Source organism: Sus scrofa, chromosome 9 (assembly GCF_000003025.6).
Source record: "Sus scrofa isolate TJ Tabasco breed Duroc chromosome 9, Sscrofa11.1, whole genome shotgun sequence".
In the NCBI taxonomy this organism is placed as follows: Eukaryota; Metazoa; Chordata; class Mammalia; order Artiodactyla; family Suidae; genus Sus; species Sus scrofa.
The window spans coordinates 93104529-93127175 of record NC_010451.4 but is presented as its reverse complement, the minus strand read 5'-3'; the positions used below and the strand labels follow the sequence as shown (position 1 = coordinate 93127175).

General features: G+C 42.9%; 1 protein-coding gene across 2 annotated transcripts in view; it reads right to left on the bottom strand.

Annotated features, from left to right (window-relative positions):
* Nucleotides 1–22647, bottom strand: part of ABCB1 (ATP-binding cassette, sub-family B (MDR/TAP), member 1) — a 96515-nt gene that overhangs the window by 19294 nt on the left and 54574 nt on the right. For both annotated transcript variants that reach the window (XM_003130205.5, NM_001308246.1), the window contains 5 exon segments: nt 22229–22375; nt 19655–19762; nt 16628–16705; nt 13104–13187; nt 3864–4067 (listed from right to left, as the gene is read on the bottom strand). In XM_003130205.5, coding sequence (XP_003130253.2) covers nt 3864–4067; nt 13104–13187; nt 16628–16705; nt 19655–19762; nt 22229–22375 — 621 coding nt within the window.

Below are 22647 nucleotides of genomic sequence, written 5' to 3'. Positions count from 1 at the left end.
TGAATTAGGTTTACCATAAGCTACTAACAAATACAGGAAAATGTCCAGATCCAATTTATGTCAAAATATTTTATAAAGTTATTATAAAAATAATATATACTTGTTTTAGAAAATGCTAAAAGTTCAGAAAGCAAAGAGTTAGAAGAAAAAAATTTTACCTCCAGTCAAACCCCCAAAGACAATTTTTGTTCCGACCCACAGTAGAAATATTTTCAATTATAACGCATCAGAGAAGAGGTTTTTTTACATTAGTAAGAAAACTCCACAAACTATGTAACATTGTCTGCTGAAAAACAGACTTCACTGTAAATGTCAACATGACGGTTTTAAGAAACAATTTTTGTGTATGTTTTCTAAGGCAGCTATGTTTTGTCTGCAACTGGTTTGTAAATGTTGTCACTTTTTAGAACAGCCCAATAAAAGTGAGACTTTGAGTTATAGACCTTAAATGGCAAGTAAAACAATATAGTCACTGCACAAAATCATCTTAAGTATCCTGCCACACAAGGAAACAAATAGGAAAGGGCTTTAATCAGTACTCTGCATCCTCACAGCTTCATTTACCACAAGAGTTCTCAACAGAGAGTTGGTAACCGCAATGAGGAGAGAGGAAAGGAAACAGCATTGAGGGGAAGAGGAAAGAAAACTGAGTTATCTTCAGATACCATTGTGCACTAAATCATTTTGAAGAAAGGAAAAAATGCTGCCAGAAAAAAAACTCACACTTCTCTTCCTACCCTCAAATAAACTGAAGTTTGACTACAGCTTTCTGAAAGGAAGCATCTACTCCATAAAAATACTCATTTGTCAATTATAATGTGACAGGAGTTGCCACTGTGGTGCAGTGGGTTAAGGATCTGGCATTGCTGCGGCTGTGGTGCAGATCACAACTGTGGCTTGGATTTGACCCCTGGCCCAGGAACTTCCACATGCCATGGGTGTAGCCAAATAATAATATTAATAACAATAATAATATTAAAATAATAATGTAACAGAAATAAAATGAGCACAGATCAGGGGCAGGGTAGAGGCTGTGAGCCAACTCTGACATCACCCCACAATCCCACTCTGCCCCTCTAGAGGCAAACCAACAGATATGGTCCTGCTCCCCATTTTAGTAGGGAAGCTAGACCATTAATTAACAAAGAAATAGAAAAGGAAACAGCAAATGCTGAGGAGTGTTATGAATTAAGACATGAAGACCAGAGGGAACCAGCTTGGGGTTTTCTAGGAACTGAAAGACGGTCCATGAGGCCAGAGCAGGGTGGGTGATGGACAGAGCATGACAAGGCCAGGTCAGAGAAATCATCAGAGGCTGGGCTATGCAGAATTTTATAATTCAGAATGAAAGATTGATTTTATTCCAAATGTGATCAAAAGCCACCAGAGTATAGGGGTTAGCATAATATTGTTTGTGTTTTCTAAGAGATTAGTGTGGCTTCTGTGCAAGGACTAGAGAAAGCAGACAGACAGATCAGTTAGACTGATGCTGTGTGACTTTGGGCAAGTTCTTGACTTCTCTAAACCTTGGCTTTTATTACCTAACAGAGATAATTCAAGAGTTACAGAGAAGGTCAAATGAAGTGAGGTATACAGAGCTCTTTGCATGATGCCTGGTACATAATAAATATTCAGTAAGCTGAAAATGATGGTCGTATGGGAGTTGATGTTTATCATGTTGTGAACTGGCTGGTGCAGCGCTTTCCCTACACACTTCTGACCCTCTCGTGAACCACCACTGAGTGCATCAGAGTGTCTACCTCAACCTTTACCTTTACCCAGAAAACCTTCCATATTCACACATATCTCTCTCCATCTGCATCCCTTCTCTTGCCCCTTCTGACAGAATTCCCAGATTCTTAATCTGATGAACCACCTCAAAGGTGCTAAGCGGTGGTTAAAGATCTACATTAGCTTAAGACTGATGTTTTTGTGTTCCTACAAACAACCTAAGACTCCCTTCTGGAACATTTTGAAACCTCAGGAAATGATAACACTGTTAAATGGTAATGCATTTTCTTTTTTTAAAAAAAATTTTATAGTTCCATTATAATGTTCTGTCAATTTCTGCTATACAGCGAAGTGACAGTCATACATACACATACATGCTTTTTCTCACATTATCCTTCATCATGTTCCATCACAAGTGATTACATATAGGAGTTTCCGTTGTGGCTCAGAGGAAATGAATCTGATTAGTATCTATGAGGGCACAGTTCAATCCAGGGCCTCACTCAGTGGGTTAAGGATCTGACGTTGCCATGAGCTGTGGTGTAGGTTGCAGACTCAGCTCAGATCTGGCATTGCTATGCCTGTGGCGTGGCCAGTGGCTAAAGCTCCGATTCAACCCCTAGACTGGGGATTTCCATATGCCGAAGGTCTGGCCCTAAAAAGACAGGAAAAAAACAAACAAACAAAAGAAAAAACAAGTGATTGTATATAGTTCCCTGTGCTACCCAGCAGGAACTCACTGCTTATCCTACTACTAACTAATATACTAACCCCAAACTCCTAGTTTTTCTATCTTCTCATTAGAAGTAGAATCAATACCAAAGGGGGAAAATCAACAAAGCACAGGATTAAATGAAGCAACCAGTCACAGCATGGATTTCCTAGCAGAGGCCAGTGTTCCCTGGGCCTGACCACAGCCAGATGCCTGGGGCCGGCACCATCCTGCTGAACCTCAGGACTGGCCGGCTTCTGAAGGCCTGAAGGGAAACCTCACTTGAGGTCGGTCCCCCATCGACCATGGCTGAGAAGCACTAAGGCTGGCCCAAAGGAATTTCCTGAAGGAATCCCAGGGACCCTGGGTAAAAAGGTCTGAGGAGGGGATAGCAGGGGGGTTCAGGACAAAGTGTTGGGGTGAGGACCAGCCTCTAGGACCCCTTTGTCATCCCAAGGGATGGGGAGCCGGGCCCAGAGACAAAGTACCTCAGACACCGAGGCCACTCGATCTGCCTGAGTCCCTGCCCTGACACTTGGGCACCTTTGAGGGTCCACTGATGGGCGTAGCCCTTTCCTGGATGGGAGGGTCAGTCGGGGGGTCAGCCCTGTTCTGGCCACTCATTTCTGCCATGAGCCAGATCATGTGATAGCAGGTTATGTTCAGCCATCAGCAGACCTCTTCATTTCTTAATAGCGGCACAACTTGGGAGCATGACTGCTGGGTTTGGACCCTGGCTCTGAGACTAATTGGCTCTAAGGCACCGGGGACATTACCTGATTGTGCTCCAGCCTCACTGGAAAAAGGAGCTAATAACAGGCCCTCCTCCTAGGGTTGCCCTGAGGAGTAAAGCAATTGTTCTGGAAACGCAGCAAATGCCATATAGGAATCTGTTTAAAATAGCAACAACCACCAGACAAGTATGTAGCCAAAAAAACCCAAAAAAATTTCAGAGTAAAGGTTCTCAGAAATAAGATGAAGGGAGATGGCATAATAAAAAGGAAAGAATGAGAATATTTAAGCTGGATGGAATAAAGACCTTTCAGACTTTTCATTTTTTAACCTCCCCCTTCATATGTTTTAAACACACCCACTCTCCTCAATGAAGCAATGGATTTCTGGTTTGAGAGAAGAGGGAGAGAAAAAAAGAAATGCTTGGGGACAAGCAGGGGAGAAGGGTGTGAAGACAACCATCTGAAACTAGAAACCCTGATACAAGCGTTGTCGGTCTGGGCATCTGAGCATGTGTTTTGCTACTTTTCTTCAGCTTCCAATCTGCTGAGCAAATGTCCAACAGGACTGCATTGGGGAATGGTTATAACAGCATTCTCAGAATAGCAAGTGGTCGTGAGTAACAGAAGAACACTGATGAGAGTATTTTACTCTCCTTAGGTCAGCAATGATATTTCATCTAACTCACCTTCCCGGCACCTTCTAGCTCTTTCTTATCTTTCAGTGCTTGTCCAGATAACATTTTCATTTCAACAACTCCTGCTATTGCAATGATGGGTACAATCGCCAAGAGTAAAAGTGTTAGTTGCCAGCCATAGATGAAGGATATAACAATGCCTGTCCCAAGATTTGCTATATTTTGGGTAATGACAGCAAGCCTGGAACCAATAGCCTGCAAAACAAAGACAATGATATTAATATTGATATTATCTTTAAAATCTGTGCTGATATATTTTCTTAAGGATTATGATAATTCAGCTTCAGGAAAATCTTATCGCCTCGGTTATGAAATAAAAAGTAAAGGTTTACTGATAAATTTCTTCTGTTTCTAAAATGAGGATTTCCACGACATGAGAATATTGAAAGGAGATGATCAATAATTCACAGTTCAATAACATATTTCTATCTCATCTGATTCTTAGAAAATTTTCCTTAAACAATGACGCCATGATCACTAATGCAAGCTCTGCAAATATGCAAGCTAAAATAGTCTGACAATTATATTAAACTAGGACTGCTGGAAATTTCCAATGTTAAGTGCATAACTACCCACAATTTAAGCCTATTGTTTGTCACTAATGGTATCCAAATATATTTCAGCCTATCTGAGTTGTTTATTTTGTTTAGAAAAAATATGCAGAACTGAAAGTTATGGAATTTAATTTAGGATATTAAGCATCACCAGAACTTTCAGCTTATGTGCCTGAGGCAGGATTTTCAGAAGCATGCAGTTATTTCCACCTGAAAAGCCAGAAGTCAAAATAAAAAAGTCATTTCACTCTCTACTATCCTATGTATGCCTTTACCCTGGAAACACCCCATTGCCCTCAAGCCTTTCCAAATTCTTGCTTTGGCCCAAAGATCTGCTTCTTCTGGAAATAGCCCATGTTTTTTCCATTCCCCAGATTTCCTCTGTCTGAGTGTAGCTGGTCTCAGGAAAAGATTATGACAGAGCACAGTCTAGAATGGTCCCTGCCACCTCTGTGACTTTGAACCACTTTCTCCCAATCACCAAATGAGCAGGTATGTTGACTGATAAGCAAACTTGTATTAGCTCTGAAATTTAGGACAGAATTCTTTACAACCTTTCAGCTTCAGTATTGACCCTCTGAAACCATTCAGTATCTATGTGGATATAAACACCCAACTAGTAATTAGGGGAAATGGTGCTACAAAATTACCAGTAACCTCTATGCATTAAATTCCATGCCAGGGAACTGCACTAGGGCCAGGAGAAATGGCATAAATAACAGACCATTTATTTTTATTTGATGCAGTCATAGAACTTATAATAAAAAAGATGCTTAGCCAAACTTAACCTAAGTCAGAGAGTGGAGTGTGCTTCAAAGCCAGCTCCCTGGATTTCCGTGTTTAAGAAAAAAATTTTTATGGTGACACCGGAGGCATATGGAAGTTCCCAGGCCAGGGGTCAAATTGGAGTTGCAGCTGCCAGTATGCACCACAGCAACGCAAGATCCGAGCCGCATCTGTGACCTACAACACAGCTCCTGGCAATGCTGAATCCTGAACCCACTGATGGAGGCCAGGGATCTAACCAGCATCCTCAGGGAAACAATGTAGCGTCCTTAACTTGCTGAACAACAATGGGAACTCTCTGTTCTTTATTCTAAAAACTGAGCTCACTGTCTCCCATCTATTTCTCACAGAGAGAAGGAGTCTTTAGAATGCTCCATGGGAGAGCATGAATTAGTAGTAGCCAGATAAATTTCATTTCAAAAGTAAGGCTGAGGGAGTTCCGTTAATGGCTCAGCTGGTTAAGTATCCATGAGGACTCGGTCAATCCTTGGTTAAGGATGTGACGTTGCCACAAGCTGCAGCCTGGGTCACAGATGCAGCTCAGATCTGACACTGCTATGGCTGTGGTGTAGTCTGGCAGCTGCAGCTCTGATTCAACCCCTAGCCTGGGAACTTTCCTATGCCACAGGTACAGTCTACAAAGACCAAAAAAAAAAAAAAAAAAAAAAAAAGCTGACAGTGGGTCACACTCTAAAACCAGAGCCCAAGCATGAGGCAAGATAAGACAAAAATGTTTTAACACCTGAAGCCCACTAAGACTCTCCTCATCATCTCTCCATCCCACTGCACTTTCAAGTACTTGTATCACTCTTGCCCATTTTTCTCCTTACCTTTCCCTGTTTATACCTCTCCCAAAGTGGCATCCTATCACCTGACAGCTATTTTTTAAATAGTTGTGATTTTTTTTTTTCTTTTAGGGCCTCACCCACAGTATATGGAGTTTCCCAGGCTAGGGTTCGAATTGGAGCTGTAGCTGCTGGTCTACACCACAGCCATAGCAATGTAGGATCCGAGCCATGTCTGTGACCTACACCACAGCTCACAGCAACACTGGATCCTTAACCCACTGATCGAGGCCAGGGATTGAACCTGAAACCTCATGGTTCCTAGTCGGATTCATTTCTGCTACACCACAACGGGAACTCCCTAAATAGTTGTGATTTTTGAAAAAACAAAGCCTATTTCCTGAACCTCCTTTTGAAATTAGGAGCATTTAACTTCATCTTTCCCGCAGCAAGTTTCTGTCTGAAAAAAAAATGTATTTATTTATTTATTTATTTATTTATTTATTTATTTATTTATTTTGTCTTTTTATCTTTTTAGGGCTGCACCTGAGGCATATGGAGGTTTCCAGGCTAGGGGTCAAATCAGAGCTCTGTCAGTCTATGCCAGAGCCATAGCAAAGTGGGATCTGAGCTGAATCTGTGACCTACGCCACAGCTCACAGCAACACCAGATCCTTAACCCACTGAGCAAGGCCAGGGATCAAACCTATGTCCTCATGGATGCTATTCGGGTTTGTTAATCGCTAGGGTTTGAACCAGAGCTGCAGCTGCAGCCTACACCATAGCCACAGCAATGTGGGATCCAGGCTGCATCTGCGACCTACACCACAGCTTGTGGCATGCACCCAGACCCTTAACCCACTGAGCGAGGCCAGGGATTGAACCCACTTCCTCATGGACACTATGTCAGGTTCTTAATCCACTGAGCCCAAATGGGAAACCCCCTAGTCTCTTTTCTAGCCACTGTGTTAAGTTCTGGAGAACAGTTTTGATTCAGAGTGGCTTACACAAGGTTTGCAGGTGTCCATGCTACTGGGGCTATGAAAATGGGAGCTTGAGATGCCTTTGAAGAAACAGGTGAGAAACAAAAGGCTGACACCAACAGGCAATGAGGGATAGACAGAGGGGAAAGACAGCACCAGCTGTACACATACAAGAAAGGCACCACCCCAGAGGGGCCGATGAAGGCTTGCCTTCTAGGACCGAACATCCAGACTGTACCTGCTGAGGGTTCCACGCCAAGGGACCAACTTAGTGTTTCCTCCCAGATGCGTGCTCCACACCAAATGTGACGTGGGATGTGTGTGTCTAGGAGACACCTGAGCACACATGACAAGGTCCCTGAGAAAGGTTTACCAAAATTAGGGTAGCCAAGTTTAGATAGGAATATGCAATTTAGGAAATTTCAGGATGCCATTTGTCTTCAGTGAACACTGTTTCTGGGAAAGGCTCTTCCACAGAGCAAGCAAAATGGATTTCCCCGAGACAAGATTAAGATGGGGGAATAGAAGGATTGGAGCTCAACTTCTCTCCTAAAAACAACAAAATTACAACCAAATGCTGAGCAACCTTCAACCAAATGGACTCAAAACTTTCAAAAAGATATCCTACTCCAGAAGACAAAGAGGAGACCACATAAAGAGGTAAGAGGGGCGATTAAGTGATATAAACAACCCCATACCTCCTGGGTAGGAAGCCCCACAGACTGCAAAATAACTGTATCACAGAAACTCACCCACAGGAGTGAGAGTTCTGAGCCCCATGTCAAGTCCTCATGCCTGGGGATATGACATTGGGAGAAAGAGCCCCTGGAGCATCTGGCATTGAAGACTAGTGGGGCTTGTACACAGGAGCTCCACAGGACTGGGGGAAATGGAGACCCTATTCTTAAAAGGCACACACAGACTTTAACATGCACTGGGTCCCAGGGCAAAGCAAAGTCTCCATAGGAATCTGGGCCAGACCTGACTGCAGTTCTTGGAGGACCTCCTGAGAAAACAGGGGTGAATGTGGCTTGCTGCAAGGGAAGAACATTAGAAGCAAAGCTCTTGGGAATATTCATCACCTCTTTGGAGGTGGCCATTTTGGGAAAAATCTGGCCCCACCCATCAGCATTGAGAAGCCCCAGGCCAAACAACAATCCAGGTGGGATCAGAGCCCCACCCATTAGTAAACAGCCTGCCTAAAGACCCCCCCAGGTACACAGCCACCTCTAATCTCACCCAGAGACACCCCAGCCACCAGAAGGATAGGAATCAGCTCCACCTACCAGTGGGAAGGCACCAATCCTCCCATCAGGAAGCCTACAGCAAGCCCCTGTACCAACTTCAGCCACAAGGGGGGCAGACACAAGAAGTAAGAGAGGCTACAACTCTATTCTCTGTAAAAAGATCACCACGCCAAAAATGTATAAACATGAAAAGACAGAGAACTATAACTCAGATAAGGGAGAAAGAAAAAAACCCCAGAAAAACAGCTAAGTGATTCTCAGCCTCTGGGAAACAGACTTTAGACTGTTGATGCTGAAGATGATGCAAGACATTGGAAATAAATTGGAGGCAAATATGGGTAATTTTTTTTTCTCTTTTTGCCTTTTCTAGGGCTGCTCCCATGGCATATGGAGGTTCCCAGGCAAGGGGTCTAAGTGGAGCTATAGCCGCTGGCCTATGCCAGAGCCGCAGCAATGCCAGATCCAAGCCGCATCTGCAGCCTACACCACAGCTCATGGCAATGCCGAATCCTTAACCCACTGAGCAAGGCCATGGATTGAACCCACAACCTCATGGTTCCTAGTTGGATTCATTAACCACTGCACCATGAAGGGAACTCCAAAGATGGATAATTTACAGGAAACACTGAGCAAAGAAATAAGAGATATACAACTTAAGCAAGAAGAGATTCAAAATACAATAACTGAAATAAAAAATTCATCAGAAGCAGCCAACAGCAGAATATAGGAGGCAGAAGAACGAATAAGCGAGGTGGAGGACATGAGTGGAAATCATGGATGCGGAGGAGAAAAGAGAAAAAAGATTGAAAACAAATGAAGAGAGTCTCAGAGAACTCTGGGACATCATTAAAGGCACCAATGTCCGTATTATAGGGGTGCCAGAAGAAGAGAGAAAGGGACAGGAAAAATATTTGAGGAGATAATAGCTGAAAACTTCCCTAACATGGGTAAGGAACCCCTCACTCAAATCCAGGAAGCAAAATGAGTACCATATGAAACAAACCCAAGGAGGAACACCCAGAGATACATATTAATCAAACTGACCAACATTAAAGACAAAGAGAAAATACTGAAAGCAGCTAGGGAAAAGAAACAATATACAAGGGAACCCCAATAAGGTTATCAGCAAATTTTTTAGCAGAAACTCTGCAGGCCAGAAGGGAGTGGCATGATATACTTAAAGTGATGAAAGGAAAAAACCTCCAACCAAGATTACTTTACCCAGCAAGGCTCATATTCAGATTTGAAGGAGAAATCGAAAGTTTCAGAGATAAGCAAAGCTAAGAGAATTCAGAAACACTAAACCAGCTTTACAACAAATACTAAAGGACCTTCTCCAGGCAGAAAAGAAAAGGCCACAACCAGAAACAAAAATACCACAAATGACAAGGCTCACCAGTAAAGGTATATATACAGTAAAGATATGAAATCACCCATGCACAATTATGCCACCGAAATCAGAAAATGTGAGAAGAGGAGGGTACAAATGCAGGACAATGGAGATGCACTTGTAATTAAGAGACCAATGACTTAAAACAATCTTGTATATATACAGACTCTTATAAAAGGAATGGGAATGTGTTTTGAGAAATAATGTGATCTGATTCATGGGTGTTTTTGGATTATTCTAGCTAATCTATTGGTTATAGACTGTAAGGATTGGGGCAAGAGAAGTGGGAAGACTATGGAAGAGGCTACCTATTCCATTAGATGAGGCAAGCTATGATGGCTTAGAGTAAGGTGAAGATGATGAGAGTAAGGTGAGAGATAGGGGGATTCAGAATGTAATTTCAAGAGTTCCCATAGTGGCTCAGAGGAAATTAATCTGACTAGTATCCAAAAGGATGCAGGTTTGACCCCTGGCTTTGCTCAGTGGGTTAAGGATCCAGCAGTGCTGCAAGCTGTGGTGTAGGTCGCAGACGTGGCTGGGATCTGGCGTTGCTGTGGCTCTGGCATAGGCCAGCAGCTACAGCTCCGATTAGACCTCTAGCCTGGGAATGTCCACATGCCATGGGTTCAGTCCTAAAAACAAAACAAAACAAAACAAAGCAAAAGACTGTACTTTCAAGTTGGAGAGGGCAAGAATTTCTGATGGACTGGATGTAGGAATTGTGGGAAAGTAAGAGTTTCAGGAGGACTCTAACACTTTTGGCCTTAACAACTAGATGAGTTATGGAGCCAAGAAAAACAAGAGTGCGAGGGATGGAATGAAATGAAATATTGACTTTTTTTTGTTAAGCTTGAAATGTCCACTATGCATAGGTTGGAGATATTTAGTGGGAAATTAGAATTAGGAATCTGGAGGGTGGTGAGTGGTTAGGGCTAGAAGTATGAATTTGAGAGTCATAATTACCTGCCTATTAAAGTACAGGGACTAAATTAAAACTCATGAGTATGAGGGTAGACAGACTGAAGAGAGCTGGGAATGAATGTCAGGGCATTTGGACAGATGTGGAGGAATGGGAGGCATCACCAACGTAGACTGAGAAGAAATGGCAAGTGAGGAAGGCAGAAAGCTTAGAAAAGTATGGTGTCCTGGTGGCCAATGAAACAAAATATTAATGCTAGAAATTATAAAGCTGATTTTCCAAAAAAAAAAAAAAGGTATTTACCCCAATCCATTGCTGATTCTCACGCTAATTTAAGTAAAAAACAGAGGAATTCTTTATGTCCTCCTCCAACTACTACTACCCCATTCCTCTGTCCCATTTACCAGAGAGTCCTTTAATGATTTGTCCAACTGTGTCCTATTCCTCTTTCCCCCTTTCTTTAAACCCATTCCCAGCTTTCGTTCCCATCACAGCCCTGAAACAGTTCTTGTTCAAACTTCACATACCTCCAACATGGTTACATTGTGCAATGCTGGCTCATCCTGCAAGCTTATCAGCAGCATTTGATATCCTAGACTGCTCTCTCCTCAAAAAAGCTTTCTACATATTCAAGATACTTCCTTTCTCCCTCACTGGCCACTTCTTCTTGTCTGTCTTCACTGGGTCATCCTCATAGTCCTGAGCTCAGAGCCCAGATCTTGCCATCTTCTCTTTCCACCCACACTTCCTTGACTATCTCCTCCAGTCTCATGGTTTTAAAAGCCACTTATGCACTGAAAAATCTCTGAATGTGCACTTCCAGACCAGACTTGTCTGCTAACCTCCAGACTTGCAAATCTACCTGCTGTCTGGACATCTTCACTTGGACATCTACTGTTGGCATCTCAAACCCACCAAGTCCCAAACACAACTCTTTCAACAGGCTTCTTGGTGTCATTAAAAAGTACCTCCAATTTTGGAGGTACCAAAATTTTGGAGTCATCTTCAAATTCCCTTTCCCTTGTATCTCCCTCAACATTCAGCCAGCCAACAAATTCTGCTGGCTGTACCTTCAAACTGTGTCCAGAATCTGATTTCTGTTAACACTTCCTGACTCTCCTAGTCTGAAACTGTCTTCTCTCCCACTGGATGATTGCATCAGACTCTCTGCATCTCCCCTTGCCTTTTCAACCAATTCCCATAGCAGCCTTTAGCATTTTCAGATCATGTCTCTCCTGTGTTCAAAACCCTACAGTGGTTCCTCATAGAATTTCAGATATGATGCTCATCTCAGTTCTTAAACGACTCTTCCTTTCACTCATTTTACTCCAGCCACACTATCCTCCTTGCTGCTTTGGGAACAGGTGTGGAAATAAACGCTCCAGCCTCAGGGCCTTTGCATTTGTGGATCCTTCTGTTCAGAACATGCCACTCTAGATATCTATGGACTGGTGCATCTTCTTCCTTCAGGCCTCTTGCGTATGTCATCCTATCATTGAGGCTGAGGCCTTCTTTCCCTGATGACCAGCAGGCTCCTACAAGCATATTCTGCTGCCATTTTTTCCCACAGAACTCAGGACAATCTGACGTCCCATGAGGACTCTGTAAAGGCACGGTTGTAGTCTGATTTATGACGTTCAAAGCAGTGTACATTCTGTTCTGTTAGATTCTGTATAGCTTGATCTAAACCTCAAATTTTATTCATTTGTTTGTTTTAAGCAAAGGGATCTGCATAAAAACAACATTGCCCTAAGATTTATATCGTGACTTTATAATGTTATGTGTTTCCATTTACATACCCAAATATACCCTTACAGTAGCCCCATATTAGAAGAAATGTTATTATAGTACTATCTTCCAGAAAGAGTAAAGGCTAAAGATTGAGCAGATTCAAGGGAGAGAAAGACATGGTAGAGATCACATGTTTTTTCCAATTTCACATCATCTTGTAGATTTCTGTCATAAATACTTGTAGCTAAAGAAGAAATTGCCACTTGATCCACAAATCGAAACTTGCTGGTTCAATGATTTCTAGTTTATAAATCAAAGAGATTCATGGAGTAGCAGAACTGAGAAAGTTGTTCCTTCTATCCTTGTCTTTCAATTTTTTCACAGTCTTCATTTCTATCAAACATTTTAAGATATTCTTCTCTCCCCTCTGAATGTTACTGCCCTTCAATTTCTTACAGCATCTACATAAGTTCTTTTTTTACAAGTAGCAATTATAAGTTTCTGAGGATTAGCAAAGCATTATCAAAACAGACTGGACCTGCATAATATGCTAATAAATACTTCCTTTTCTAAATAATTATCCTTCCACACATATTTTGTAAATAGCATGAATAAGACAAAATATAAAACAAAACTTTTATGTTATCTACACACTATATAGTATATGATATTTAAATCATTGAACTTTCTGCCAGTAAGGCACATGATACATTGCATAGGTTAAATGTTTAACATTTTCTTAACAATGATGAGAACTAAATATAAGGAAAAAAATTCATGCCAAAAGTCGAATTGGCCCATTAAAACAATCGCGAAAAAAGGGAGGGAGTCAGTACCCCTTTAACTTGAGCAGCATCATTGGCAAGCCTGGTGGTCAATGCTCCCGTGGTGTTTTTAGGGTCATCGAACCAGCTCACGTCCTGTGGCAAAGAAAATGATTTCATTATCTTACAGACCTATTCATGAGACAAAGGGCAGGGATAGGTTTATCTATCATTTCTCTCCCCTACATATTTTCAGGACTTGACATTGAATAGACAAGAAAGGGATTTCACAGACAAACTCATAAACTAATCATTTATTTCATTTATCATAGAAGACTTTTTTTGAGTGTGCCTACTTTGTTTCAAACATAATTCCTAAATATTGAATCTATTCAACAATGAACAAAAAAAGAGAAAGTTGCTTCTAGTGATAGAAGGCATAAATATAGACCATGCCAGGGTGGTAAGAAATGCTCAGAAGAAAAATAGAGCAAGGTAAGAAGGAAAAAAAAAATGAGGGAAGGCAGCTTTTATAGATTGGGGAGGGGAGAGAGAAGCCCTCTCTTGGGTGACATTTAAGCAGAGACCTGAATGAAGAGAAGGATGAAAATATCCTGAGACAAGGAATAAATAGCATGTGCAAAGGCCCTGAGGCAAAGGCATAACTGATCTGTTCAAACAACGGCAAGAAAGCCGTAAGGGCTGCCACCAGCCTTACAAGCATCCTTGTGCAAATGTGTAAAAGCTGCCTCTTCCTCTGGACAGACTTCTATTCCCACTGGGTACCTACCCTCCCTCATCCATATTCGGTGAGCTAATGGGTACACAGAAGCCCATGTATGGGAAAGGGGTGAAGCTACAGAAGACAAGGTCTCAGAGGTAGTGGGAGCCACACTGTAAGTGACCTTATAAGTAACTGTTAAGATTCCAGATTTTACCCTGAGGATTAGGGGATGGCTCTTGGTAGGTTTGGGGCACAGGATGTGATATGGCTTTAAATTTAGAAGAATGATCTGGCTCTTGGGAGATGACCCCACTGGACTGAGATAAAGAGAGCGGCAGTGAGACCAGTTAGGAGGCTGCTGTAATATTAAACAAAGAAAAGTAGTCAAAGGTGACTCCAAGGTCTTCAGCCTGAACAACTGGTACAATGGAGGTGCCATTATGGACATGGAGGAGGACCAGGGAAGGAATAAGCTCTGGGGGAGAGGAGATTCAAGAGTTCAATTTTGGAAATAGTGGGTATGAAATGCTCATTAGATATCCAAATAGAGAAGTCAAACAACTAACCGCGGTATGGGGGAGAATAAGTGATTTGGGTTTTAAAAAATCAACAAGAGATATCTAGATTAAAACCTAACATTTAACATAAAATAGGATTTTCTTTTTAAAACCACTTACACTTAAAATATACCAACACCAAAAAGATTTTAAATTGGAAGAATCATATTATGTCTCTTACAAACATACCTATGGTCCTAAGAAATTACCCCAAATGGTAATTTGCAATTAAATCAGTATATACCATTTCCCCCTAAAATATTTAAGAAAAAAATAAAGCATGATAATTTTTTACCTTATCTATCAATTTGCTTTTTGAGATCATTAAGTGTTTAAGTGCATCCCACACTGGAATGTAATTTTCTTGCAGACTGGAACCATTCAGATTTGAAGGCCTTGCAATACTTGGTATTATGTGTTGTATGCAGAAGGCACTCAATGCACGATGGCCAGACTTAATAGTTTATGGAGAGGGCATTACATGAATAAGCAGCTAAGCTTTCCAAGTATAATGGACCTAGGAGTTGGCCTGGGGACTGGGAGGGTAATGGGGCATTTGGCCCTGTATCGAGGCCTTGAGCCTCATTCGAATCTTTTTTTTTTTTTTTTTTTTGCTATTTTTTGGGCCGCTCCTGCGGTACATGGAGGTCCCCAGGCTAGGGGTCCAATCGGAGCTGTAGCCACCGGCCTACGCCAGAGCCACAGCAACACGGGATCCGAGCCGCATCTGCAACCTACACCACAGCTCACGGCAACGCCGGATCGTTAACCCACTGAGCAAGGGCAGGGACCGAACCCGCAACCTCATGGTTCCTAGTCGGACTCGCTAACCACTGCGCCATGACGGGAACTCCCGAATCTTAGTTATATATACGGTCTGAATGAAAATCCTAAGGCAGGGCCCTCAACTGAAGAGTGTTCTCTCATTCACTGGATTCAGTCCTGGCTCTGTCTGTCACAGCTAGCAATCTCCATAAATATGTCTTTTTTTTTTTGTCTTTTTGCCTTTTCTAGGGCTGCTCCTATGGCATATGGAGATTCCCAGGCTAGGGCTCTGGCCTGCGCCAGAGCCACAGCAACACCAGATCTGAGCACCGTCTTTGACCTACACCACAGCTCATGACAACGCTGGATCCTTAACCCACTGAGCAAGGCCAGGAATCAAACCCACAACCTCATGGTTCTTGTCAGATTCGTTAGTTAACTGCTGAGCCATGATGGGAGCTCCAAATATGTCTCCTTTCTAAATGGCAGTGAGAGGGGTGGAAAATAAAATGTGAATGTCATCTAGAAATCCCTACACAGCCAATCAGTGCTTCTTAGTCAGAGCTCAAGTAACCACCGCATATCCAGGCCATACCTCTGGAGTACCAATGTGTTAATGATTTTAAAATGTGAAATTATGGAGTTTCCGTTCTTGCTCAGGGGTAATGAATCCCACTAGTATACATGAGAATTCAGGTTCAATCCCTGGCCTTGCTTGGTGGGTTAAGGATCGGGCCATGCAATGAGCTGAGGTATAGGTTTCAGACCCAGCTCAGAGCTTGGATCCTGCAATGCTATGGCTATGATGTAGGCTGGGAGCTATGGCTCCGATTCAAAACCTAGCCTGGGAACTTCCATGTGTCGGAGGTGTGGACCTTTAAAAAAAAAAAAAAAAAAAAGGGAAGGAAGTAATACTGTCACAGATAACATTTGCATGATTGTTAAGGAAACTTTCCCCTTGGAACTTGGCTGCTTTGGGTGGCAGGACCAGACCCCCTCCTCCTCTCCCCAGGAAAACATTCCCATCTGTCTGTTGTCAGGGTTTTGAAGGTGTAAAATGTGAGAGGCATTCCGTGAAGTCCTTATCAGCTAGTCATACTGCAGCTTGAATTAGTGTATCGGTTTAACCCCAGCAAAGATAGTGGCAGGAAAGGGGCTGACTTGTCATCTATGGAACGAAGGGGTGCAGAGGCCTTGTCTGGGTGGGGAGAAACAAGTGTCCTGGGTCTCCCAGGGGAAAGAAGGAAAGAAAGGGGGGAAAGGGCTGAGGGGTCTTGAGGATCACTGCCACCTGCTCTGCCTACAGCTGCTGAGGTGGAGGCTGCAGGGGAATCTGCCCTGGAGACTGTTTGTCTCGCTGGGATCCTGGTCCCTGTGCCCACGCACAGCAGACCACCCAGGGCAGGTCTCTGAGCCTGACCAGATGGGCGGCTTGGCCGCAGCTCTGAGGTGAGACTGAGCGCAGATCAGGGCAGGAGCTCAGAGTAACCTGACAGCGCTCCCGCCAGCTCCCCACGGGCACATCCCGGCCCAATCCTCAACACACATACCTGTCTCAGCATGGACCTGAAAACCATGTACCGCAGCCGCTTGGTGAGGATCTCTCCGGCTTTGCCAAACGTGAAGCCCTGTGAAGAATAACAGGCCACATGGGTCAGGAACCCAGCCGCTGATGACACAAAAGGAGGGGGACGTGGTGTCATTGCTAAAGCAGGACACCAGACAAAGTCAGAAAGCGTGATTTCAAGGCTTGGCCATGTTTTGGTGACTGAGCACTATGGTGTCCTCGGGCAGAGCTGGAACAGCTCAGTTTTGAACTCAATACTATGCTCCCCAGCCACCTGGCAGGCTGATCTGATCAGGGCTTTGTTTGGAAGTGGTTTCTTTGGCCGCCTTCCCTCCCTGCTCGTTTCTCTCTGTGAACCAGTGTCTGTCCCTCAGGAAGCTGGGGAGTTGTTTCCAAGGCAGGGGGCCCTCTAAACCAAGGGTCTAAATTATGTATCATCCAAAGCAGAAGATTTTTGTGCTACTGAAAAGGATGCTGTTCATGATTACACCAGGACCCAAGCTGTACTCTAGGGCAAGAAGAATATACAGCCATAAAGGATGCAGAGATCAAAGATCTGAAATTTGTGGTTCTAATTAAAAAAAAAAAAAAAAAGCCAAAAATCTAAGAGGGAACTCGGTTGGGGAGGAAGGATTACCAAGGAAGAGTTTTCTGAACTGCCCTGTCCCCATCCCCTAAAGCTGTAACCTGTGTCTGGAAAGAGATAAGAGAGGTTCAGGAAAGGAGTGAGTAAGATGTGATTGTGTGGCCATACTGGGCCACATCTAGGAAGGAAGGAGAACAGACCCTCATCCCAGAGAGTTTGGGGATCTGGGCCCGATGGAAGCACTGCTCCCCTTTCTCTCTGGAGCTCTGGGGAGCGGCAGGCTGCGGATGAGGGCTGCCACACAGTGGCCTGGGGAAAGCAGAGTGGAAAGGGCTGGATGGTGTATGACAAGAGGAGAAGCCCCAACAAGAGGCCCAAGTCTCCAGCAGAATCAGAGAAGCAAAGGAGGACAACCAGAGTGTCCCAAGTAGCATGCTGGACAGTACTGAGAGCAAGGCAAGAAACACGTGCAAAGAGCACAGTGAGATAGAGCCAAATCTTCCAAGGGGTCCTGATAAAGGAGACAGCAGTTAGACCATATAACTGAGGGCCCCAGGCCCCTGGAGTCACCAGCATGAAGCAGTGGGGGGGGGGAGCAGGAGATGTGCAGAGATCACTACCCTCCACCCAGGGCTGCAATGGCTGCACAGCCTCACCTATAACACAAATACCCACCCAGGGAGAAGTGGGACATGGAGAAAGGATGGATGAATTGAGTTAAGGCTGAAGTTACCAAAATGATTCACTTTCCTTGGAAATGCCCAGATTAAGATTTCCACTATTAGACTGAATGAAATCTGGACGATCCTACCCACTTCATGAATATTCCTGCTGTTATTTTTGTTGAGAACCAGCCATTGTTAAGTACTTCACAAACATTATCCCCGGAAGTCCTCATGACAAACCTACAATCATCACTTTATAGAAGAAATGGAAGTTTCGAGGGATTGCTATGTTGCCAGAGGCCACAGTTCTAAGGTGGCAGAGCTGGAATCTGAATCTGCGTCTAAGAGAATCTTACCCAGAATGGGAACCCAGAGTCTGGGACTTAATCCCCCAGTGAGCGCCTTCCTTCATTTCTAAATGAGGAGGTAGCATTCGTTTGAACATTATTATTAGGTACTGTGCCTTCTCTACACTTCTAAGGTCCTGTGATTCAGGGCATCTCATCTCACCTTGTTTGCCAGTCAAGCCAGGTTCCAGCCTCTCCAAGCAGAGTCATGTTACAAAGGTACCACTTTGACTACCTCAGTTTCACCAACCCACATCTCCAGTCCAAAGCCCAGCTCCCTCCACATTCCTTAGCCACCCGCACCCTCAGCAAATGCATAGCTCCAAAACTCCTATGGCCTCAATGGTTGGTATGGCATCTCATATATAATTAGTGTCACATTTATTCTAGGACAATCAAATTCCCCAAAGAGCTTTAAGTACTTAGTAACAAAGGCGTTCAGTCTGTTTTCTTTAGGACCACCTATCAAGTGTAGAAAAGTATTCTACTCAAAGTTCAAATACATGCTTAGACCGTGTAAAATAAACAGACTTGTTGAGAGTTCTATCTTTAAAAATTACAGGTGATTAATCAATCATTCATTTAATAAGTGATTGTGTTTACAACTGCCTCCCACAGGCCTAGACACTTAGTCTTGTCATCTCTTTCAATCATCAAGAGTCAGCTACCATTATCCCTATTTTACAGATGAGGAAACTGAGGCTTAGACAGTTTAAGTTACTTACCCAAAGACACAAAATTAGGAACTGATGCAACAAGTCCTTGAACCTGTGTCCAATACCAAAGCCCATACTGCCTTACCTTACTGAGCCTTTAGGTCTCTTAGTTCCTTGCAATTTACTTTCAGCCAAATCATTTGCAAGTTGTAAAATCAGGCTCTTTACAAATGTTTCCTACAGCTTTTGTTTCAGGACTAACATTCTTCCATTATTCCAAGGATTCTTTGTCCTTTAGTAAAAGTTGACTGATAAGCTTTTCATATTTTTGAAAGACTTGTTTCTGGCATTTGGGATTTCCTTATTGGCTTTGGAACACTGGAAGACATTTCTTTGAGTATTGAAACTGACTGGCAGTACTTATGTCCAAACTTTATGTGCAGGGCTCCCCTAAATCCCATTTTTAGATCCCAGTTTTTATTTCCAACCATCATGTTAGATCAAACAATCTGTCCCCTCTGACTTCATTAGTATTTCCAGTTAGGGGAGGAGAGGGTGGGGAGAAGGAAGGAAGGGAGCCAGAGGAAGCAAAACACCTTTGTTTTAAATACATCAAAGAAACTTGGCTGCCAAGAGACCAGTGAATAGACGAGCAATTCTACTAAAAAGCAAATTGCAGAGATGTTTAATAAATTCCCCCAACTGAATAACGATACATTTTCCCAAATATGCAAAAGTGAAAATGTAGACATTTACCTGAAGGAAAAATGTGATAAAAGAAATAATTCCAAGGATTAGAAACAAGAGTGAAAATATGTTACTGTCCTGTCGTTTGGTTTCAGGATCTGTGACTTTGGTAAAAACCTGTTAAGAAAATATTTAAAGGGTTTTCAGTTTAATCACTGAAGGTAACAAAGTCTGACCCATTTCCCATCTAGCATAGCATTTGGGGTCAAGAGAGCCTTAGTAAGTGGAGGTCAGGCTGGCTTCTCATGGCCAGACCTAAAGGGGGACATATTCTGATTTCCAAGGGGCCAAGAGTGGGCCTGTCATTCATTCATCAATGAACCGAGCCTCTTTTTTTTTTTTTTTTTTTTTTTTTTTAAAGGCCCGTCCCTGTAGCACATGGAAGTTCCCAGGCTAAGGGTCGAACTGAAGCTGTACCTGCCAGCCACAGCCACAGCCACAGCCATACCAAATCCGAGCTGTATCTGTGATCTATACCACAAATCAAGGCAACTCTGATCCTTAACCCATTGAGCAAGGCCAGGTATTGAACCCAAGTCCTCTTGGATACTTGTCAAGTTCATGAGTGCTGAGCCACAATGGGAACTCCCACCCTCTTCTTCCTTTGATGGGAAGCTGCATCATATGGCAATTGGTTGTTTTACAATTTGGACATTTCAACTTGTCTGGAGGCACCTCTGTTGATGTGGTTTTGGTGAACTGGAGAGGTGCTCATTCATTCAGCCCAGGCCCTTGTGAAGAAAGGAGGGGCTCGAACCAGCCTTCTTTGTAGGATGGAGGGTAGACAGCTAGGGGGGGAAACTACAGCTGTCAGACCTAGAACCACCCTTTGGAGACCTTGGTTAGAAGACCTAATGGGAGGCCCTGGGCTTGAGGCACACAGACAAAAACACTCCACAGGGAAAGAAAACACATCTCCCTTCACACTGGGCCCAAATCAGTCTTGGAAGAGCCTCATTCCTAACCCAACCCACATATATTTACCCCTTCTAAAGGAAAAAAGCTTGGGGAAGAAATCAATTTTTCTTGATGAGTCATTCCAACAAAAATATTAGCAGATCATCAGTGAGCTCCTACTCCGTGAGGAGGCAAATTTATGTATATTCTCCTTGATCCTGTCCACCACCTCTTAAGGTTTTCTTACCATCACCATTTTACACAGAGGGAACTTGAAGCATAGAGAAGTTAATTAACTTGTTCACAGTGACACAGCCAGCAAGTGATAAACCAAGGATATACACCTAATGGATCTAACTCAGAGCCCACAACCCTAAAACTCTATGCTACAAATCTTCCATAAGGCAGAGAGGTGGTTGTCTACCAAATATTGAGGAGCTAGTGAGTCAGCCCTGGACCACACACTTCTAGGCCTATCGTTACGTGAGTAATGAGGAAAACAGAAAATCCACAAGTTAAGTTTTTTGGTTATATGCAGGCAAACCTAATCCTAACTGCTCTCATTCCTTTTCTTTCTTCCCAGCCTCCTCCACCCCTTCTGATGATGCCATTTGTCTGCCTGCAAGAGAAATGTGAGAACAGAGACTAGTTCCAGCCAACGCAGGGTGGCTATGGGCCACCAGCCAAATGCTTACATAAGGTTTTAACGGAACATAATCATGTTAGTTTGTTTCTGAAGGGTTACTTCTGCACTATAATAGCACTATAATAGCAAGGTTGAATATTTGTAACAGAGACCATATGGCCTGCACAGCCTAAAATATTTACTTTTCTGCCTTACCAGATAAGCCCCTGGCCTAGAACTTGTGCTCCATGTAATCGCACAGTTTATCTTCTTCCTGCTACTCTTTCAGCACCTAGAACAGTACCTGGCACAAAGCAGGCACTGAAAACATTGTCTTGAATGGTGATAGTAAACAAGTGAATGTCATCCTGAAATAAGTTAGCCAGGCATGGGTACACTTGAATATTTATACATCTTTCAGTATAATCAGAAGTTAGTGTTTGGGCTACATTTTGTGCAGTGATCCACCTCTTTCTCCACAGTGATTCCAACTTTATAGCAAAGATGCCTGAGCTTGATGTTTGAACATCTGCACTAAACAGAAAGGACTCCTGCCTGAATTGGAACTTAAAATGCCCTCATGGAAAGTAGGTGCAACCAGGCTCTGTCAACCTCAGTCTTTTGGAAGCCATCGCATTTGGTTTCAGCTTAACACATGCATGGCCTGCTCACATTCTGACAAGCACATGTCAAGGAGCAGCTCTTTCCTGAGCTGGTATGACAGACATGCAGACAACCCTTTTCCCACACTAGAGTTATGACAGTTCCTGAGGTTTACTTATATCGAGTCCAGCAATGGCAGGTGGGAGACAGTCACCTACTTGGTTTCACGGTCTATTTTTCAGGTATCTCGTTTCTGGGGCCCTAAGATAGAAAGCGGCTGCCATGACAAAAGAAGTTTCGAAATATCAGCTGTCCTATCACAAACCAGACTTCTATTCCTACATCCTCAGGCTGATTAGTGTCATATGAAAGTATATCTTTTTGGTGGCTTTTGTATACAGTTTCAAATACGGACAGTTCGTTCCTTACATAAGCCCCCAACTGACATAAACACTTACCCCTATAATCCTTGAAAATATTATTGAAAATGCTGGTTGCAGACCTCCATTTATAATGGCACAAAATATGCCAACCACAAAATAAGGCCATTCAGTTATATTCAGCTTCAGAATCCTCCAAAAGGAAACTGGAGGTACATTTTCATCCTGGAGAACACAAAACATTATGACAGACTAGTAAGGAAAAGATTTGATACTTAATTGATTTAATTGATGTACAGTTCTTCTGTATACACAAACATTTTAAAATGAATATACCTTATTCCTACTTCTTTATCAACTGATGGCTACTTGACTCCTTAAAAAACTTTTGACAGGTTCTCTTATGACAGATTCTCTTTGTTATATAACAAATATAAATGTTACCTTTCTATTTTAAAAAGTAAATGATGATTTCATACACTTCTTTTTAATTAGGC